This window comes from Trachypithecus francoisi, unplaced genomic scaffold (genome assembly GCF_009764315.1).
Source record: "Trachypithecus francoisi isolate TF-2019V2 unplaced genomic scaffold, Tfra_2.0 Lachesis_group11, whole genome shotgun sequence".
NCBI classification, from domain to species: domain Eukaryota; kingdom Metazoa; phylum Chordata; class Mammalia; order Primates; family Cercopithecidae; genus Trachypithecus; species Trachypithecus francoisi.
The window spans coordinates 124435134-124450418 of NW_022681456.1; the positions used below are offsets into that span (position 1 = coordinate 124435134).

Sequence of the window (15285 nt, forward strand, 5' to 3'; positions counted from 1 at the left end):
TTATAGAATAAATAAAATATTTTAATAATATCTATGAAATCATCCAGAAGCTACTAATGAATTATTAGTAACTGACATATTGTACTATTGTACCTATTTTTAAAGCCATTCTTACATCAAGGTAAAGGGAAGGAGTCTTTGAATCTTCAGAAAAGATGCAAAACTACTAATTCTATGTTTCATTGCAGAGTTCATGTCTCTGAGACTGACCAGTGAAGCCAGCAGAGAGGCCTGTGCAGGGCGTCTAGAAGTTTTTTACAACGGAGCTTGGGGCAGTGTTGGCAGGAGTAGCATGTCTGAAACCACTGTGGGTGTGGTGTGCAGGCAGCTGGGCTGTGCAGACAAAGGAAAAATCAACCCTGCATCTTCCGACAAGGCCATGTCCATTCCCATGTGGGTGGACAATGTTCAGTGTCCAAAAGGACCTGACACGCTGTGGCAGTGCCCATCATCTCCGTGGGAGAAGAGACTGGCCAGGCCCTCGGAGGAGACCTGGATCACATGTGACAGTGAGTATCCATTGACCCATATGAAAATTCCATTCTGCAGTCCCACTATCATCTTTTGATAAGGGACATTGGATTTTATTTTCCTATTCTCACACTGGCTTAAGTTGTTAGATTGAATTAAGCAAGAATGAGTAACTTGTGGGTAATATCTATCCTACCTGGATGATGTAATTGGTTTTATTTAATTTGGCCTGTAGATATTCAGGATCAGCTTTTATTATTCTAAAGGATATCATACTCCCCATGGTTGGCTTGAAAGATTTATTCAGTTGCTTTCTCTGAGGAGGAGAGAATATGTGATTTAATATTTGACTGTTGAATGATTTACCTTACCTTCCCATTTTTCTTTCAAATATTATCTTGTTACACTAATATAAGGAGAAAAGCAGTCGGAAATCAGAAAGATCAATTCTGAGGTATTTCCACATTCTACAGGTTGTTTTTTTTTTTTTTTGAGACTGAGTTTGGCTCTTGTTCCCCAGGCTGGAGTGCAATGGTGCGATCTTGGCTCACTGCAACCTCTGCCTTCCAGGTTCAAGCAATTCTCCTGCCTCAGCCTCCCGAGTAGCTGGCTGGGATTACAGGCATGAGCCTCCATGCCCAGCTAATTTTGTATTTTTAGTTGAGCCGGGTTTCCCCAAGTTGGTCAGGCTGGTCTCGAACTTCTGACCTCAGGTGATCTGCCTGCCTTGGCCTCCCAAAGTGCTGGGATTACAGGCATGAACGACTGTGCCCGGCCTCTACATCTTCTTAAACTGTGAGATTTCTGTCAACCTGCCCATTTCCCAAGATCTTGCCTATTTGAAAGAACTTGACATCACATATTTATAATGTTAACTTTAATCATTTAACATTTGCTGGGTCACATTATGTATATTATGTGCAGGATGAAATATACCTAGTTGGCTGTAATGACAAGTCCTCTTATAAAGGATAAATTTTGTAAAAATGTAAATTTTAAAACGCACATTCAGTAAAATTTTAAATAGTTTTTTTTTTTTAAGTTTCAAATCTCTCTTTTCACCTATGAACTCTTGGAAACTTTTAGAAGTCTTAGAAATACACTACATGTCTCTGATTTTTCAGACAAGATAAGACTACAAGAAGGACCCACTTCCTGTTCTGGACGTGTGGAGATCTGGCATGGAGGTTCCTGGGGGACAGTGTGTGATGACTCCTGGGACTTGAACGATGCTCAGGTGGTATGTCAACAACTTGGCTGTGGTCCAGCTTTGAAAGCATTCAAAGAAGCAGAGTTTGGTCAGGGGACTGGACCCATATGGCTCAATGAAGTGAAGTGCAAAGGGAATGAGTCTTCCTTGTGGGATTGTCCTGCCAGACGCTGGGGCCACAGTGAGTGTGGACACAAGGAAGACGCTGCAGTGAATTGCACAGGTGAGTGCCAGAAGCCTGGATTGAGCTTGGAATCTCTGGCAGCAAAGAGGGGTTGGGCAGTGACATGTGTTGTGTAAAAACCGGACTTATCAACACAGGGATCTGGTGGGGATTGTCGTTAGAGAATCATAATGTCTCTACTGAAAGAATGATGAAAACAGTTGTTGTACGCTGGCCTTCACCAAGGAGACACATACAACCTATATCCCCTGTGCAGAGAAAGAAAGAATAGAGGACTCTAGTTTTAGGTGGGAAAGAGTCATTTACTTGGTTGAGAGGTACTAAGGGATCAGACAAGGAAATCAAAATGTTTGTTCTATATATCACACAAAGAATTAAGCCTCTCTCTCTCTTTTCTCCCACAGATATTTCAGCACACAAAACCCCACAAAAAGCCACAACAGGTATATCATGGAGTTTATGACGATAAGACCAATTATCTGCATACATAGAATTTTTCTTGTTTAGAAATTTTAGGTAGAAGTTCTGAGGATTTGATATTTACCTCAGGGATCCTGTATTTGACCTAAGAGAGAGTCAGTAACTAGGGACCTTGGTCTTTTCGATAAGACATGATCATATCTCTTGATACTTACTTTTACTTAGGTCACGCATCCCGTCAGTCATCCCTTATTGCAGTCGGAATCCTTGGAGTTGTTCTCTTGGCCATTTTCGTCGCGTTATTCTTGACTCAAAAGCAAAGACAGAGACAGCGGCTTGCAGGTTTGAGCCAAATTAGGGTTTATCTAGTATGTCTGCAGAATAAGGGGGTTGTTGGGAAGAAAAAAAAATTAGACTCAAGTCTAATGGCCAGATAGACGGAATCTAAAAGAGATTTAAGCAGTTTCTCAAAATAGAGGGAAGGGCCAGGACGGTGGCTCACACCTGTAATCCCTGCACTTTAGGAGGCTGAGGCAGGAGGATCGCTTGAGTTCAGGAGTTCAAGACCAGCCTGGGCAACAGAGAGAGCTCCAATTTCTACATATTTTTTTCTTTTTTAAAATAGAGGGAATAAGATTTCAGAGGAGAAAAGGGGCTTTAGGTTGCATTGATGATTCCTGTGTTCTATCTACATGCTTAATTGCAGCATTATAGAATTGAAAGTTCGGAATGAGTATGATAGACATTATTTAGGATGACTTTTTTACTTAAACATTTATTTTCTCTTACTATAATCAGTCTCCTTATTACAAATTTTACTGTTCTGTTGAGCAATGTATTAGGCTCTGAAGATACAGACATGGACAATAAATCTTGGTGGAACTTCAAGTCCAGTGGAAGAGATATATATGTAAACAAATATACTACAATGTAGCCATTGTACATTGATAGGAAAAAGGAACAAAAGTGGCATAGAGAAGGGCGTAATTAACTGAAAGGGGAAGGGGATTACTGGAGGCTTCAAAGAGGCTTGGGGGACATATTTCAAACATAGGGGCTCAGAGAATTGGGTGAGAAACATTCTAGAGAAGAGTATATACAAGTGTAGAGAAGCCTAAAGGATGAAGCATTTCATGTTTTTTTCTGAGGGGCAGGGGGAGAAAAAGTTGAGTTCAAGGAGAGAGGCTGCTAAGTCAGAAGAAGAGAAAAGGCACAAATTATGAAGTTCCTATGTTTCACATGAGATTCGTAGTCATTAAAGAGTATTATGTAGGGGAGTGAAATGGTCAAGATATCTTTTAGGAAGATCTTTTGGCAACAGGATCTATGAAGATTAAAGGAGGACCACATGACTGACAGGAATGGCATTTTGTAACACTTGAGGTGAAAAATGAAAAGTACTATAACTATAGTAAGAATGGAGGGGAGAAGAAAGACTTAAAGATACTTAAGAAAAGCTCCAGTGAGTTATGGAAGACTGCTTACCCAAATTATGGTCCTTGGGTAAAAATAGTGGGTTTTTACATTAATACAATGGCAGTGGGGAAGATTTAGCCTCATGCCTATTTCCTTTGAGTGTGGGGCGTTATAAGGGAAGAGCTTGGAAGTAGAATGGGATAGAAACAATAGCATGGATAAGGACGAGGTATGTTTGCAGCGCTGGGAAAAAGCACACATACAGGAAGGGAAGTTTTATTATGATAGCTGATCCCTAACCTAGGATCTCTGTTTTCAGTTTCCTCAAGAGGAGAGAACTTAGTCCACCAAATTCAATACCGGGAGATGAATTCTTGCCTGAATGCAGATGATCTGGACCTAATGAATTCCTCAGGTCTGTGGGGTTCTTGGCGGGTCTATTGCCCAGGGGTTCAAATCAGGGGCTGCAATTGAGGCAGACATTTTACTTTGATAAACAGCTAAAAAATTCTAAAAATGTAATAGGAAGCTTAGATGCATATAATGGACAAGAATGACTGAAAATTATTCCTGGAGAACATCAAAATTGCAATCATAGGGAGGCCTTTAGCTTAAGAGATCTGTGATTATTCCTGATAGAGGTAGGAAAAGAACCATGCAGCGGAATATTATGACTTGGACCTCATTTTATTATAACAGAAATTAATCTTATGAAAGACTGTCATAAGTGTTCACAGTTTAACTTTTTTCTTTAAATAAATTTTGTTGTGTATATTTAAGGCATACAACATGATTTTATGGGATATATATAGATAGTAAAAAGCTTACTAAAGCAAAGCAAATTAACACATCCATCATCTGACATAGTAACCCTTTTTTGTGTTGTTCTTGTGGCAAGAGCAGCTAAAACCTACTCACTTAACATGAATCCTATATACGGTACAATTTTATTACCTGTAATCCTATTGTTGTAAATTAGACCTCTAGACTCGTTCATCCTACATAGCTGCTACTTTGTATCTTCTGACCTACGTATGTCTTTCTCAGTTTCTTCCATTCCATTTCCATTTCCTGTCACTTTTTTTCTCTACCTTGATATTTATCATATTTTTCCCTGAAAGTCGAAAACCTTAAACTTTTCCTATCTTTATTGCATGAGAAGCCATCAAAATCCACAGGACTAGCCTTATTTCTCATCACATCATGCCGTTGTGTCCTTGAACTTCTGTTTAGCACCAGTGCACTAATTGTGCCTCTGGGGCAGGATAACTTTACTGGGTTGGAAGAAATATCCCAAAAACCATTGTCTTTATCCATGAAGGGTCCCTGACCTTCTGAGAGGGGCCTGCCTCACTTCTTCAATCCAAAGAATTACGCATCTGCCACTGTGTCAGGGAATATATTTAAGGTATAAGAAACATGTACTGTGTCAGGAAACATATTTAAGGAATAGAAAAGACTTTCTCTGCCCCGTGAATCACCCATGCTTGCCTTCCTAGTTATGGGTAGTGTTTTCAATTGCTCAGAGAGCCTCACAGTTACGTCAGGAGAGGTCTAGTTTATTTCCCAGTAATTATTTTCTTCCTTTCAGAAAATTCCAATGAGTCAGCTGATTTCAATGCTGCTGAACTAATTTCTGTGTCTAAATTTCTTCCTATTTCTGGAACGGAAAAGCAGGCCATTCTGAGGCACACTGAAAAGGAAAATGGGAATTTATAACCCAGTGAGGTGAGTGATGAGAATTTATTAGTCATTGTTCAAAACAGCTACATTCCTTTTGAGGACTGAGAACTCTTCTGGCATTAGAAAGAAAGAATGTAGGCCGGGCGCGGTGGCTCAAGCCTGTAATCCCAGCACTTTGGGAGGCCGAGACGGGCGGATCACAAGGTCAGGAGATCGAGACCACCCTGGCTAATACGGTGAAACCCCGTCTGTACTAAAAAATACAAAAAACTAGCTGGGCGACGAGGCGGGCGCCTGTAGTCCCAGCTACTCGGGAGGCTGAGGCAGGAGAATGGCATGAACCCGGGAGGCGGAGCTTGCAGTGAGCTGAGATCCGGCCACCGCACTCCAGCCTGGGCGACAGAGCCAGACTCCGTCTCAAAAAAAAAAAAAAAAAAAAAGAAAGAAAGAATGTAATATACATATTTTATATGCTTATGTGGATATGTTTGTGTATATATATATCTATATTGAGAATATGTAAAAGCTTATAAATATGACTGATTCATCTCTTAATTATACACATACATAATAGTAAGAAATAATAACAACACATCCATGGAGCTAAGGAGAAACTGAGTAAACAAATATAAATTAATTTTTTTTTTTTTTTTTTTTTTTTTTTGAGACGGAGTCTCGCTCTGCCGCCCAGGCTAGAGTGCAGTGGCCGGATCTCGGCTCACTGCAAGCTCTACCTCCCGGTTTACGCCATTCTCCTGCCTCAGTCTCCCGAGTAGCTGGGACTACAGGCGCCCGCCACCTCGCCCGGCTAGTTTTTTGTATTTTTTTAGTAGAGACGGGGTTTCACCCTGTTAGCCAGGATGGTCTCGATCTCCTGACCTCGTGATCCGCCCGTCTCGGCCTCCCAAAGTGCTGGGATTACAGGCTTGAGCCACCGCGCCCGGCCAAATTAATCTTTTGAAGACATTACACGTATCATTTCAGGAAAAAGATAAGACATATTATACATCTGCATTGTATAATACATGCTATGGTAAAGACTGTACAAGACACTACAAGAATACAGAAAGTTTGCCTAAGAAACTTTGGGGTTGTTGTAAGGTGATGTGATATTGAAGGTAAACTTTAAAAATGACTGAAAAACAGACAGTTCCAAAGAAAGTTCACAATATGTGCAAACTAGAGGCAGAAAAAAGAACCATGCCTTTACGGAACTATTAGAAGTTTCTTATTCAAAAACATATATTGAACATATTTATGGTAACAAGTAGTACCTCGAGCACTGAAGATACAGAGATAAAAGATACTATTGGCAAAGACATGATTGTTTAATAAAAGATGTCATAGTCTATAGGTGGTAATATGAAGAGGCCATATAGAGAGAAGCGAGGTGGTTAGAATCTAAGCTGAAAAGGCTGCATAGAGCCCTGTAATGAATGGTCTTACCTGCTATACTTAATGTTCATCTTTCATTTGGGGGTCTGTTGAAGAGGTGATGATGAGCTTTGAAAGTTTCAGATGAGAGAAGATGATTAGAATTGCATTTTCACAACTTGCTTTCATGAGAAAAGCATAAAAAAAATTTCAAATGTGAATAAGATGTTACATTACAAGCTACACATCAAGAGAAAAAGTTTGTGAAATGAGTTACTAGATACATTTTCTGTTTCTAAAATAATTTGGGGAAGACTATATCTAGAAATGAAATGTAGAAAAAGTTATTTTATAGAAATATTATATATTATATATACCAAATATAGATTGAGACAAAGGATAAGAGTTGGAATTCTTAAAGCAAACGAAATGTAAATTGTGAATATCTATAAAATGCACAGCTGATTTTACATACTATATATATACACACATAGATACATGGAGTTCTTATAAACTGTACAGAGCGCAAAAGGGTTACTATATGTGAATGTAAATTGTGTGTATGTATGTGTATGTGTAACGTCCAATAGATAATTGGGCAAAGCTATGAAAAGACAATTCAGACAAAATGAATTTCAAATGATGGACTTTTTTTTTTTGAGACGGAGTCTCACTTTGTCGCCCAGGCTGGAGTGCAGTGGCGCCATCTCGGCTCACTGCAAGCTCTGCCTTCCGGGTTCATGCCATTCTCCTGCCTCAGCCTCCCAGTAGCTGGGACTACAGGCGCCCGCCACCACGCCTGGCTAATTTTTTGTATTTTTAGTAGAGACAGGGTTTCACCGTGTTGGCCAGGATGGTCTCGATCTCCTGACCTCATGATCTGCCCACCTCGGCCTCCCAAAGTGCTGGGATTACAGGCGTGAGCCACCGCGCCCGGCCATGACGGACATTTTTAAATGTCTGGAGGACTGAAATTATAATTAACAATGAGGTATCACTTTGTACAAATCAGACTAACAAAAATTTGAAATACCATCAATATTTATTACTGGCTGGAATACAGAGAAAAAGGCCATTTCAAACACTGCTCTTGGAAGTGTGAGATATGGTAGGTAGCCTTTGGAGAAAGCAATCTGGCAACTTCTATTAAAAATTATTTTCAAAGATTCACAGAGCCTTTGACCCAACAATTCTATCCCTGAGAATTTCTTCCATACCAATAAAGTCACTAGTATGTAATGAGAAATACACAAAGATTCCTTTTTGCAATGTCGTTGAAAGTGGCAAAAAACTAGAAACAAAGTGAATGCCAGTTGACGGAGTAGTGGCTGGAAATATTATGGTTTAGACAACTAAAAAAGAAAAAATCATGTATAAAATATAATAATATGATTCCATTTATGTATTGGCTATAATGAAATACAATGTTTACATCTATAAAATTATGCATTTGTATGTGCATAAAGAAGCTAAAAATTCTAGTGTTGTAAACTGAGAACCATGAATAATATTTGATTTATAATCTGAAGCATATGAATGTTTTCTGATGTGATAAATAATAACTGAACTACTTTTCCCTTAAAGGGTAATCACCACTGAATAACTGCTTCAGAATCACATGAGGGTGCTTTTAAAAAAAGGCAATTCTTTTTTTTTTTTTTAATCTTTAAGTTCTGGGATACATGTGTTGAACATGCAGGTTTGTTACACAGGTATACATGTGTCATGGTGGTTTGTTGCACCTATCAACCCGCCATCTAGGTTTTAAGCCCTGCATGCATTAGGGGCTTAAATTTGTCTTAATGCTCTCCCTCCCTTTGCCCCCTACCCCCCGGCAGGCCCTGGTGTGTGATGTTCCCCTCCCTGTGTCCACGTGTTCTCATTGTTCAACTCCAACTTATGAGTGAGAACATGCTGTTTTGGTTTTCTGTTCCTGTGTTAGTTTGCTGAGAATGATGGTTTCCAGCTTCATCCATATCCCTGCAAAAGACATGAACTCATTCTTTTTTTATGGCTGCATAGTATTCCATGGTGTATATGTACCACGTTTTCTTTATCCAGTCTATCATTGATGGGCATTTAAGTTGGTTCCATGTCTTTGCTATTGCAAATAGTGCTGCAATAAACATACGTGTGCTTGTGTCTTTATAGTAGAATGATTTATAATCCTTCGGGTGTATACCCAGTAATGGGATTGCTGGGTCAAATGGTATTTCTGGTTCTAGATCCTTGAGGAATTGCTACATTGTCTTCCACAATAGTTGAACTAATTTACACTGCCACCAACACTGTAAAAGCATTTCTATTTCTCCACATCCTCTCCAGCATCTGTTGTTTCCTGACTTTTTAATGATCACCATTCTAACTGGCATGAAATGGTATCTCATTGTGGTTTTGGTTTGCATTTCTCTAATGACCAGTGATGATGAGCTTTTCGTCATGTTCATTGGCCACATAAATGTCTTCTTTTGAGAAGTGTCTGTTCATATCCTTTGCCTACTTTTTGATGGGGTTGTTTGTGTTTTTCTTGTAGATTTGTTACAGTTCCTTGTAGATTCTGGATATTAGCTCTTTGTCAGATGCATAGATTGCAAAAGTTTTCTCCCATTCTGTAGGTTGCCTGTTCACCCTAAATGATAGTTTCTTTTGCTGTGTAGAAGCTCCTTAGTTTAATTAGATCCCATTTGTCAATTCTTGGCTTTTGTTGCAATTGCTTTTGGTGTTTTAGTTATGAAGTCTTTGCCCATGCCTATGTACTGAATGTTACTGCCTAGGTTTTCTTCTAGGGTTTTTGTGGTTTTAGGTCTTATGTTTAAGTCTTTAATCCATCTTGAGTTAATTTTTGTATAAAGTGTAAGGAAGTGGTCCAATTTCTGTTTTCTGCATATGGTTAGCCAATTTTCTCAGCACCATTTATTAAATAGGGAATCCTTTCCCCATTGCTTGTTTTTGGCAGGTTTATTGAAGATCAGATGGTTGTAGAGGTGTGGTGTTACTTCTGAGGCCTCTGTTCTTTTCCATTGGTTTATATATCCGTTTTGGTACCAGTACTATGCTGTTCTGATTAACTGTAGCCTTGTAGTATAGTTTGAAGTCAGATAGCTTGATGCTTCCAACTTTGTTCTTTTTGCTTAGGATTGTCTTGGCTATACAGGCTCTATTTTGGTTCCATATCAAATTTAAAGTAGTTTTTTCCAATTCTGTAAAGAAAGTCGATGGTAGCTTGATGGGAATAGCATTGAATCTATAAATAACTTTGGGCAGTATGGCCATTTTCACAATATTGATTCTTCCTATCTATGAGCATGGAATGTTTTTCCATTTGTTTGTGTCCTCTTTTCTTTCCTTGAGCTCTGGTTTGTAGTTCTCCTTGAAGAGGTCCTTCACATCCCTTGTAAGTTGTATTCCTAGGTATTTTATTCTCTTTGTAGGAATTGTGAATGGGAGTTCACTAATGATTTGGCTCTCTGCTGGTCTATTATTGGTGTATAGGAATGCTTGTGATTTTTGCACATTGATTTTGTATCCTGAGACTTTGCTGAAGTTGCTTATCTGCTTAAGGAGTTTTTCGGCTGAGATGATGCGGTTTTCTGAATATACACTTGTGTCGTCTGCAACAAGAGATCATTTGAGTTCTTCTTCCTGTTTCAATATGCTTTATTTCTTTCTCTTGCCTGATTGCCCTGGCCAGAACTTCCAATACTCTGTTGAATAGGAGTGGTGAGAGAAGACATCCTTGTCTTGTGCTGGCTTTCAAAAGGAAAGCTTCTAGGTTTTGCCCATTCAGTATGATATTGGCTATGGGTTTGTCATAAATAGCTTATTATTTTGAGATATGTTTCATCAATATCCAGTGTATTGAGAGTTTTTAGCATGAAGCACGTTGAATTTTATTGAAGGCCTTTTCTGTATCTATTGAGATAATCATTTAGTTTTTGTGATTGGTTCTGTTTATATGATGGATTACATTTATTGATTTTTAATGTACTGCTGGATTTGGTTTGCCAGCATTTGATTGAGGATTTTTGCATCAATGTTCATCAGGGATATTGGCCTGGTATTTTCTTTTCTATGTTGTGTCTCTGCCAGGTTTTGGTATTAGGATGATGTTGGCCTCATAAAATGAGTTAGGGAGAAGTCTCTCTTTTTCTATTATTTGGGATAGTTTCAGAAGGAATGGTATTAGTTCTTAGCTCATCTTTGTACCTCTGGTAGAATTCGGCTTTGAATTCATCTGGTCATTTTTTTTTTTTTTTTTTGGTTGGTAAGCTATTAATAACTGCCTCAATTTCATGACTTGTTATTGGTCTATTCAGATTCGACTTCTTCCTCATTTAGTCTTGGGAGGGTGTATGTGTCCAGGAATGTATCCATTTCTTTTAGATTTTCTAGTTTATTTGTTTAGAGGTGTTTGCATTTCTGTGGGATCAGCGGTGATATCTCCTTTATCATTTTTTATTATATTTATTTGATTCTTCTCTCTTTTCTTCTTTATTAGTCTGGCTAGTGATCTGTCTATTCTGTTGATCTTTTCAAAAAACCAGTTCCTGGATTGATTGATTTTTGAGGAGTTTTTCATATCTCTATCCTTCAGTTTTGTTCTGATCTTAGTTATTTCTTGTCTTCTGCTAGCTTTTGAATTTGTTTGCTCTTACTTCTCTAGTTCTTTTAGTTGTGATGTTAGGGTGTTGATTCTAGATATTTCCCACTTTTGGATGTGGGCATTTAGTGCTATACATTTCCCTCTTAACACTGCTTTAGCTGTGTCCCAGAGATTTTTGTATGTTGTGTCTTTATTCTCATTGGTTTCAAAGAACTTCATTATTTCTGCTGTAATTTCATTACTTATTCAGTAGTCATTCAGGAGCAGGTTGTTCAGTTGCCATGTAGTTGTAAGGTTTTGAGTGAGTTTCTTAATCTTGAGTTCTACTTTGATTGTACTGTGGTTTGTGAGACTCTTTGTTATGATTTACATTCTTTTGTACTTGCTGAGGAGTGTTTTATTTCCAATTATGAGGTCAATTTTAGAACAAGTGCTATATGGTGCTGAGAAGAATGTATATTCTGTTGATTTGGAGTGGAGAGTTCTGTCAATGTCTATTAGGTCCATTTGGTCCAGAGCTGTGTTCAAGTTCTGAATATCCTTGTTAATTTTCTGTCTCATTGATCTGTCTAATATTAGACAATGGGGTGTTAAAGTCTCCCACTACTATTGTATGGGAGTCTAGGTCTATTTATAGGTCTCTAAGAACTTGTTTTATGAACCTGGGTGCTCCTGTATTGGGTGCATATATATTTAATATAGTTCGCTCTTCTTGTTGCATTGATTCCTTTACTATTATGTAATGCCCTTCTGTGTCTTTTTTTATCTTTATTGGCTTAAAGTCAGTTTTATCACAGACTAGAATTGCAGCCCTTTTGTCTTTTTTTCTTTTTTGTTGCTTTCCATTTGCTTGTTATGTTTTCCTCCATCCCTTTATTTTGAGCCTATGTGTGTCTTGCACATGAGATGGGTCTCCTGAATACAGCAAACCAATGGATCTTGACTCTTTATCCAATTTGTCAGTCTGTGTGTTTTAATCGGGGGCATTTCACCCACTTACATTTAAGGTTAATATTGTTATGTGTGAATTTGATCCTGTCATCATGATGCTAACTGGTTATTTTGCACATTAATTGATGCGGTTTCTTCATAGTGTCATTGGTCTTTATATTTTGGTGTGTTTTTACAATGGCTGGTACTGGTTTTTCCTTTCCATATTTAGTACTTCCTTCAGGAGCTCTTGTAAGGCAGGCCTAGTGGTGACAAAATCCCTCAGCATTTGCTTTTCTGTAAAGGATCTTATTTATCCTTCACTCATGAAGCTTAGCTTGGCTGAATATGAAATTCTGGGTAAAATTATTTCCTTTATGAATATTAAATATTGGCCCCCACTCTCTTCTGGCTTGTGTGGTGTCTGGAGAAAGATCCACTGTTAGTCTGATGGGCTGCCCTTTGTGGGTAACCTGACCTTTCTCTCTGGTGTCCTTAATATTTTTTCATTCATTTCAACCTTGGCGAAACTGAAGATTATGTGTCTTGGGGTTGCTCCTCTCAAGGAGTATTTTAGTGGTGTTCCCTGTATTTCCTGAATTTGAATGTTGGCCTGTCTTGCTAGGTTGGGGAAGTTCTCCTGGATAATATCCTGAAGAGTGTTTTCCAACTTGGTTCCATTCTCCCCATCACTTTCAGGTGCACCAATCAATCATAGATTTGGTCTTTTCACATAGTCCCATATTTCTTGGAGGCCTTGTTTGTTCCTTTTCATTCTTTTTTCCTCCAATCTTGTCTTCATTCCTTTTTTCAGTAAGTTGATCTTCAATTACTGTTAATTTCTTCCGCTTGATTGATCTGGCTATTGATACTTCTGTATGCTTCATGAAGTTCTCATGCTGTGTTTTTCACCTCCATCAGGTCATTTATGTTCTCTAAACTGGTTATTCTAGTTAGCAGTTCCTGTAACCTTTTTTCAGGGTTCTTAGCTTCCTTGCATTGGGTTAGAACATGCTCCTTTAGCTCAGACAAGTCTGTTAGTATCCACCTTCTGAAGCCTACTTCTGTCAGTTCGTCAAACTCATTATCTGTCCAGTTTTGTGCCCTTGCTGGAGAGGAGTTGTTATCATTTAAAGGAGAAGAGCCATTCTGGTTTTTGGAATTTTCAGCATTTATGCACTGGTTTTTCCTTCTTCATTGATTTATCTACCTTTGATACTTGAGGCTGATGACCTTTGTTGGGGTTTTTGTGTGGGGGTCCTTTTGGTTGATGTTGATGTTACTGATTTCTGTTTGTTAATTTTTCTTATAACAGAGTCAGGCCCCTCTTCTGTAGTTCTACTGCAGTTTGCTGGAAGTCCACTCCAGACCCTGTTTGCCTGAATATTACCAGTGAAGGCTGCAGAATAGCAAAGATTGCTGCTTTCTCCTTCCTTTGGAAGTTTTGTCCCAGAGGGGTACTGGCCTCATGCCAGCCAGAGCTCTCCTGTATGAGGTGTCTGTTGACCCCTGCTCAGAGGTCTCTCCCAGTCAGGAGGCATGGGGGTCAGGGACCCACTTGAGGAGGCAGTCTGTCCCTTAGCAGAGCTCATGTGCTGTGCTGGGAGAATTCTCCTTGTCAGGATTTGCTGCTCTCTTCAGAGCCAGAAGACAGGAATGTTTAAGTCCGCTGAAGCTGCACCCACAGTCGCCCCTTCCCCCAGGTGCTCTGTCCCAGGGAGATGGGAGTTTTATCTATAAGCCCCTGACTGGGACTGCTGCCTTTCTTTTAGAGATGCCCTGCCCAGAGAGGAGGAATCTAGAGAGGCATTCTGGCCACGGCCTCTTTGGCCTCCTTAGCACTGTCAGTGAAAAACTGCCTACTCAAGTCTCAGTAATGGCAGATGTCCCTCCCCTGACCAAGCTTGATTGTCGGAGGTCTACTTCAGACTGCAGTGCTAGCATCGAGAATTTCAAGCCAGTGGTTCATGGCTTGCTGTGCTCTGTGGGAGTGGGACCGGCTGAGTGAGACCACTTGGCTCCCTTGCTTCAGCCCCCTTTCCAGGGGAGCGAACGGTTCTGTCTCCCTGGGGTTCTAGGCGCCACTCAGTTGGAAAGGCAGAAACCACCCGACTTCTGCGTTGTTCTCACTGGGAGCTGCAGACTGGAGCTGTTCCTATTCAACCATCTTGCCAGCTTCTAAAAATGGCATTTCTTCATTTTACTGTATTTCCATGGAATAAAAGTAATTCTTACACACACTGAAGTTCAAAAAAAAATAGCATTTAAAATTTCTGCTCAGGAAAGTAGTATAATTTTTAACACAAGTCAGTTTGTCTCTGTGTTATAATGTAATGAATTCTTATATGCATATGAAGAGGAAAATGACAATTTTCTATTTATGGTTTTGGTTCAGCCTTGAAGATACCTTGATGAAGACCTGGACTATTGAATGGAGCAGAAATTCACCTCCCTCACTGACTATTTCAGTTGCATTTTTATGGAGTTCTTCTTCTCCTAGTATTCCTAAGACTGCTGCTGACTTTATAAAAATTAAGTTTGTGAATGTGACTACTTAATAGTGTATATGAGACTTTCAAGGGAATTAAATAAGTAAATAAATAAGAATATTACTGATTTGAGTTTGCTTTAATTACTTGTCCTTAATTCTATTAATTTCTAAATGAGCTTCCTAATTTTTTGTAGCGTTTCCTAGGCGTATTATAATGTGTTTTATTTGACAGGGTTTCAATTTTCATATAGAGTACTATATATATTTTTTCTTATTTGGTTTGAATAATTTTTCTATTACCAAATAAAAATAAGTTTATTTTTACTTTAGTTTTTCTAAGAAAGGGAAAGTTAACGGTATTGAAGGGTCTGTAAATAATATATGGTTAATTTTATAAGGCATGACTCACAACAGTTCTTTAACTGCTTTTTGTTACTGTAATTCTGTTCACTGGAATGAAATGCATAGCCACACCTGGTAAGGGCACAAAGACTCAGTGGTTT

The 15285-nt window shown here is 38.9% G+C and overlaps 1 protein-coding gene across 7 annotated transcripts in view; it reads left to right on the top strand.

The window, feature by feature from the left end:
* CD163 (CD163 molecule) overlaps positions 1-15267 on the top strand; it is a 35566-nt gene extending 20299 nt beyond the window's left edge. For 2 of the 7 annotated variants that reach the window (XM_033222942.1, XM_033222946.1), the window contains 7 exons: positions 189-509; positions 1596-1904; positions 2270-2308; positions 2511-2627; positions 4021-4116; positions 5293-5429; positions 14687-15267. In XM_033222942.1, the coding sequence (XP_033078833.1) occupies positions 189-509; positions 1596-1904; positions 2270-2308; positions 2511-2627; positions 4021-4116; positions 5293-5420 (1010 nt within the window). In that variant the 3' untranslated portion in view covers positions 5421-5429; positions 14687-15267. Of the gene's footprint in view, positions 1-188; positions 510-1595; positions 1905-2269; positions 2309-2510; positions 2654-4020; positions 4117-5292; positions 5430-14686 lie in introns of those variants that run through there. The other 5 variants (XR_004440067.1, XM_033222943.1, XR_004440068.1 and 2 more) reach the window with 5 other exon arrangements.
* Positions 15268-15285: the final 18 nt, after the last annotated feature.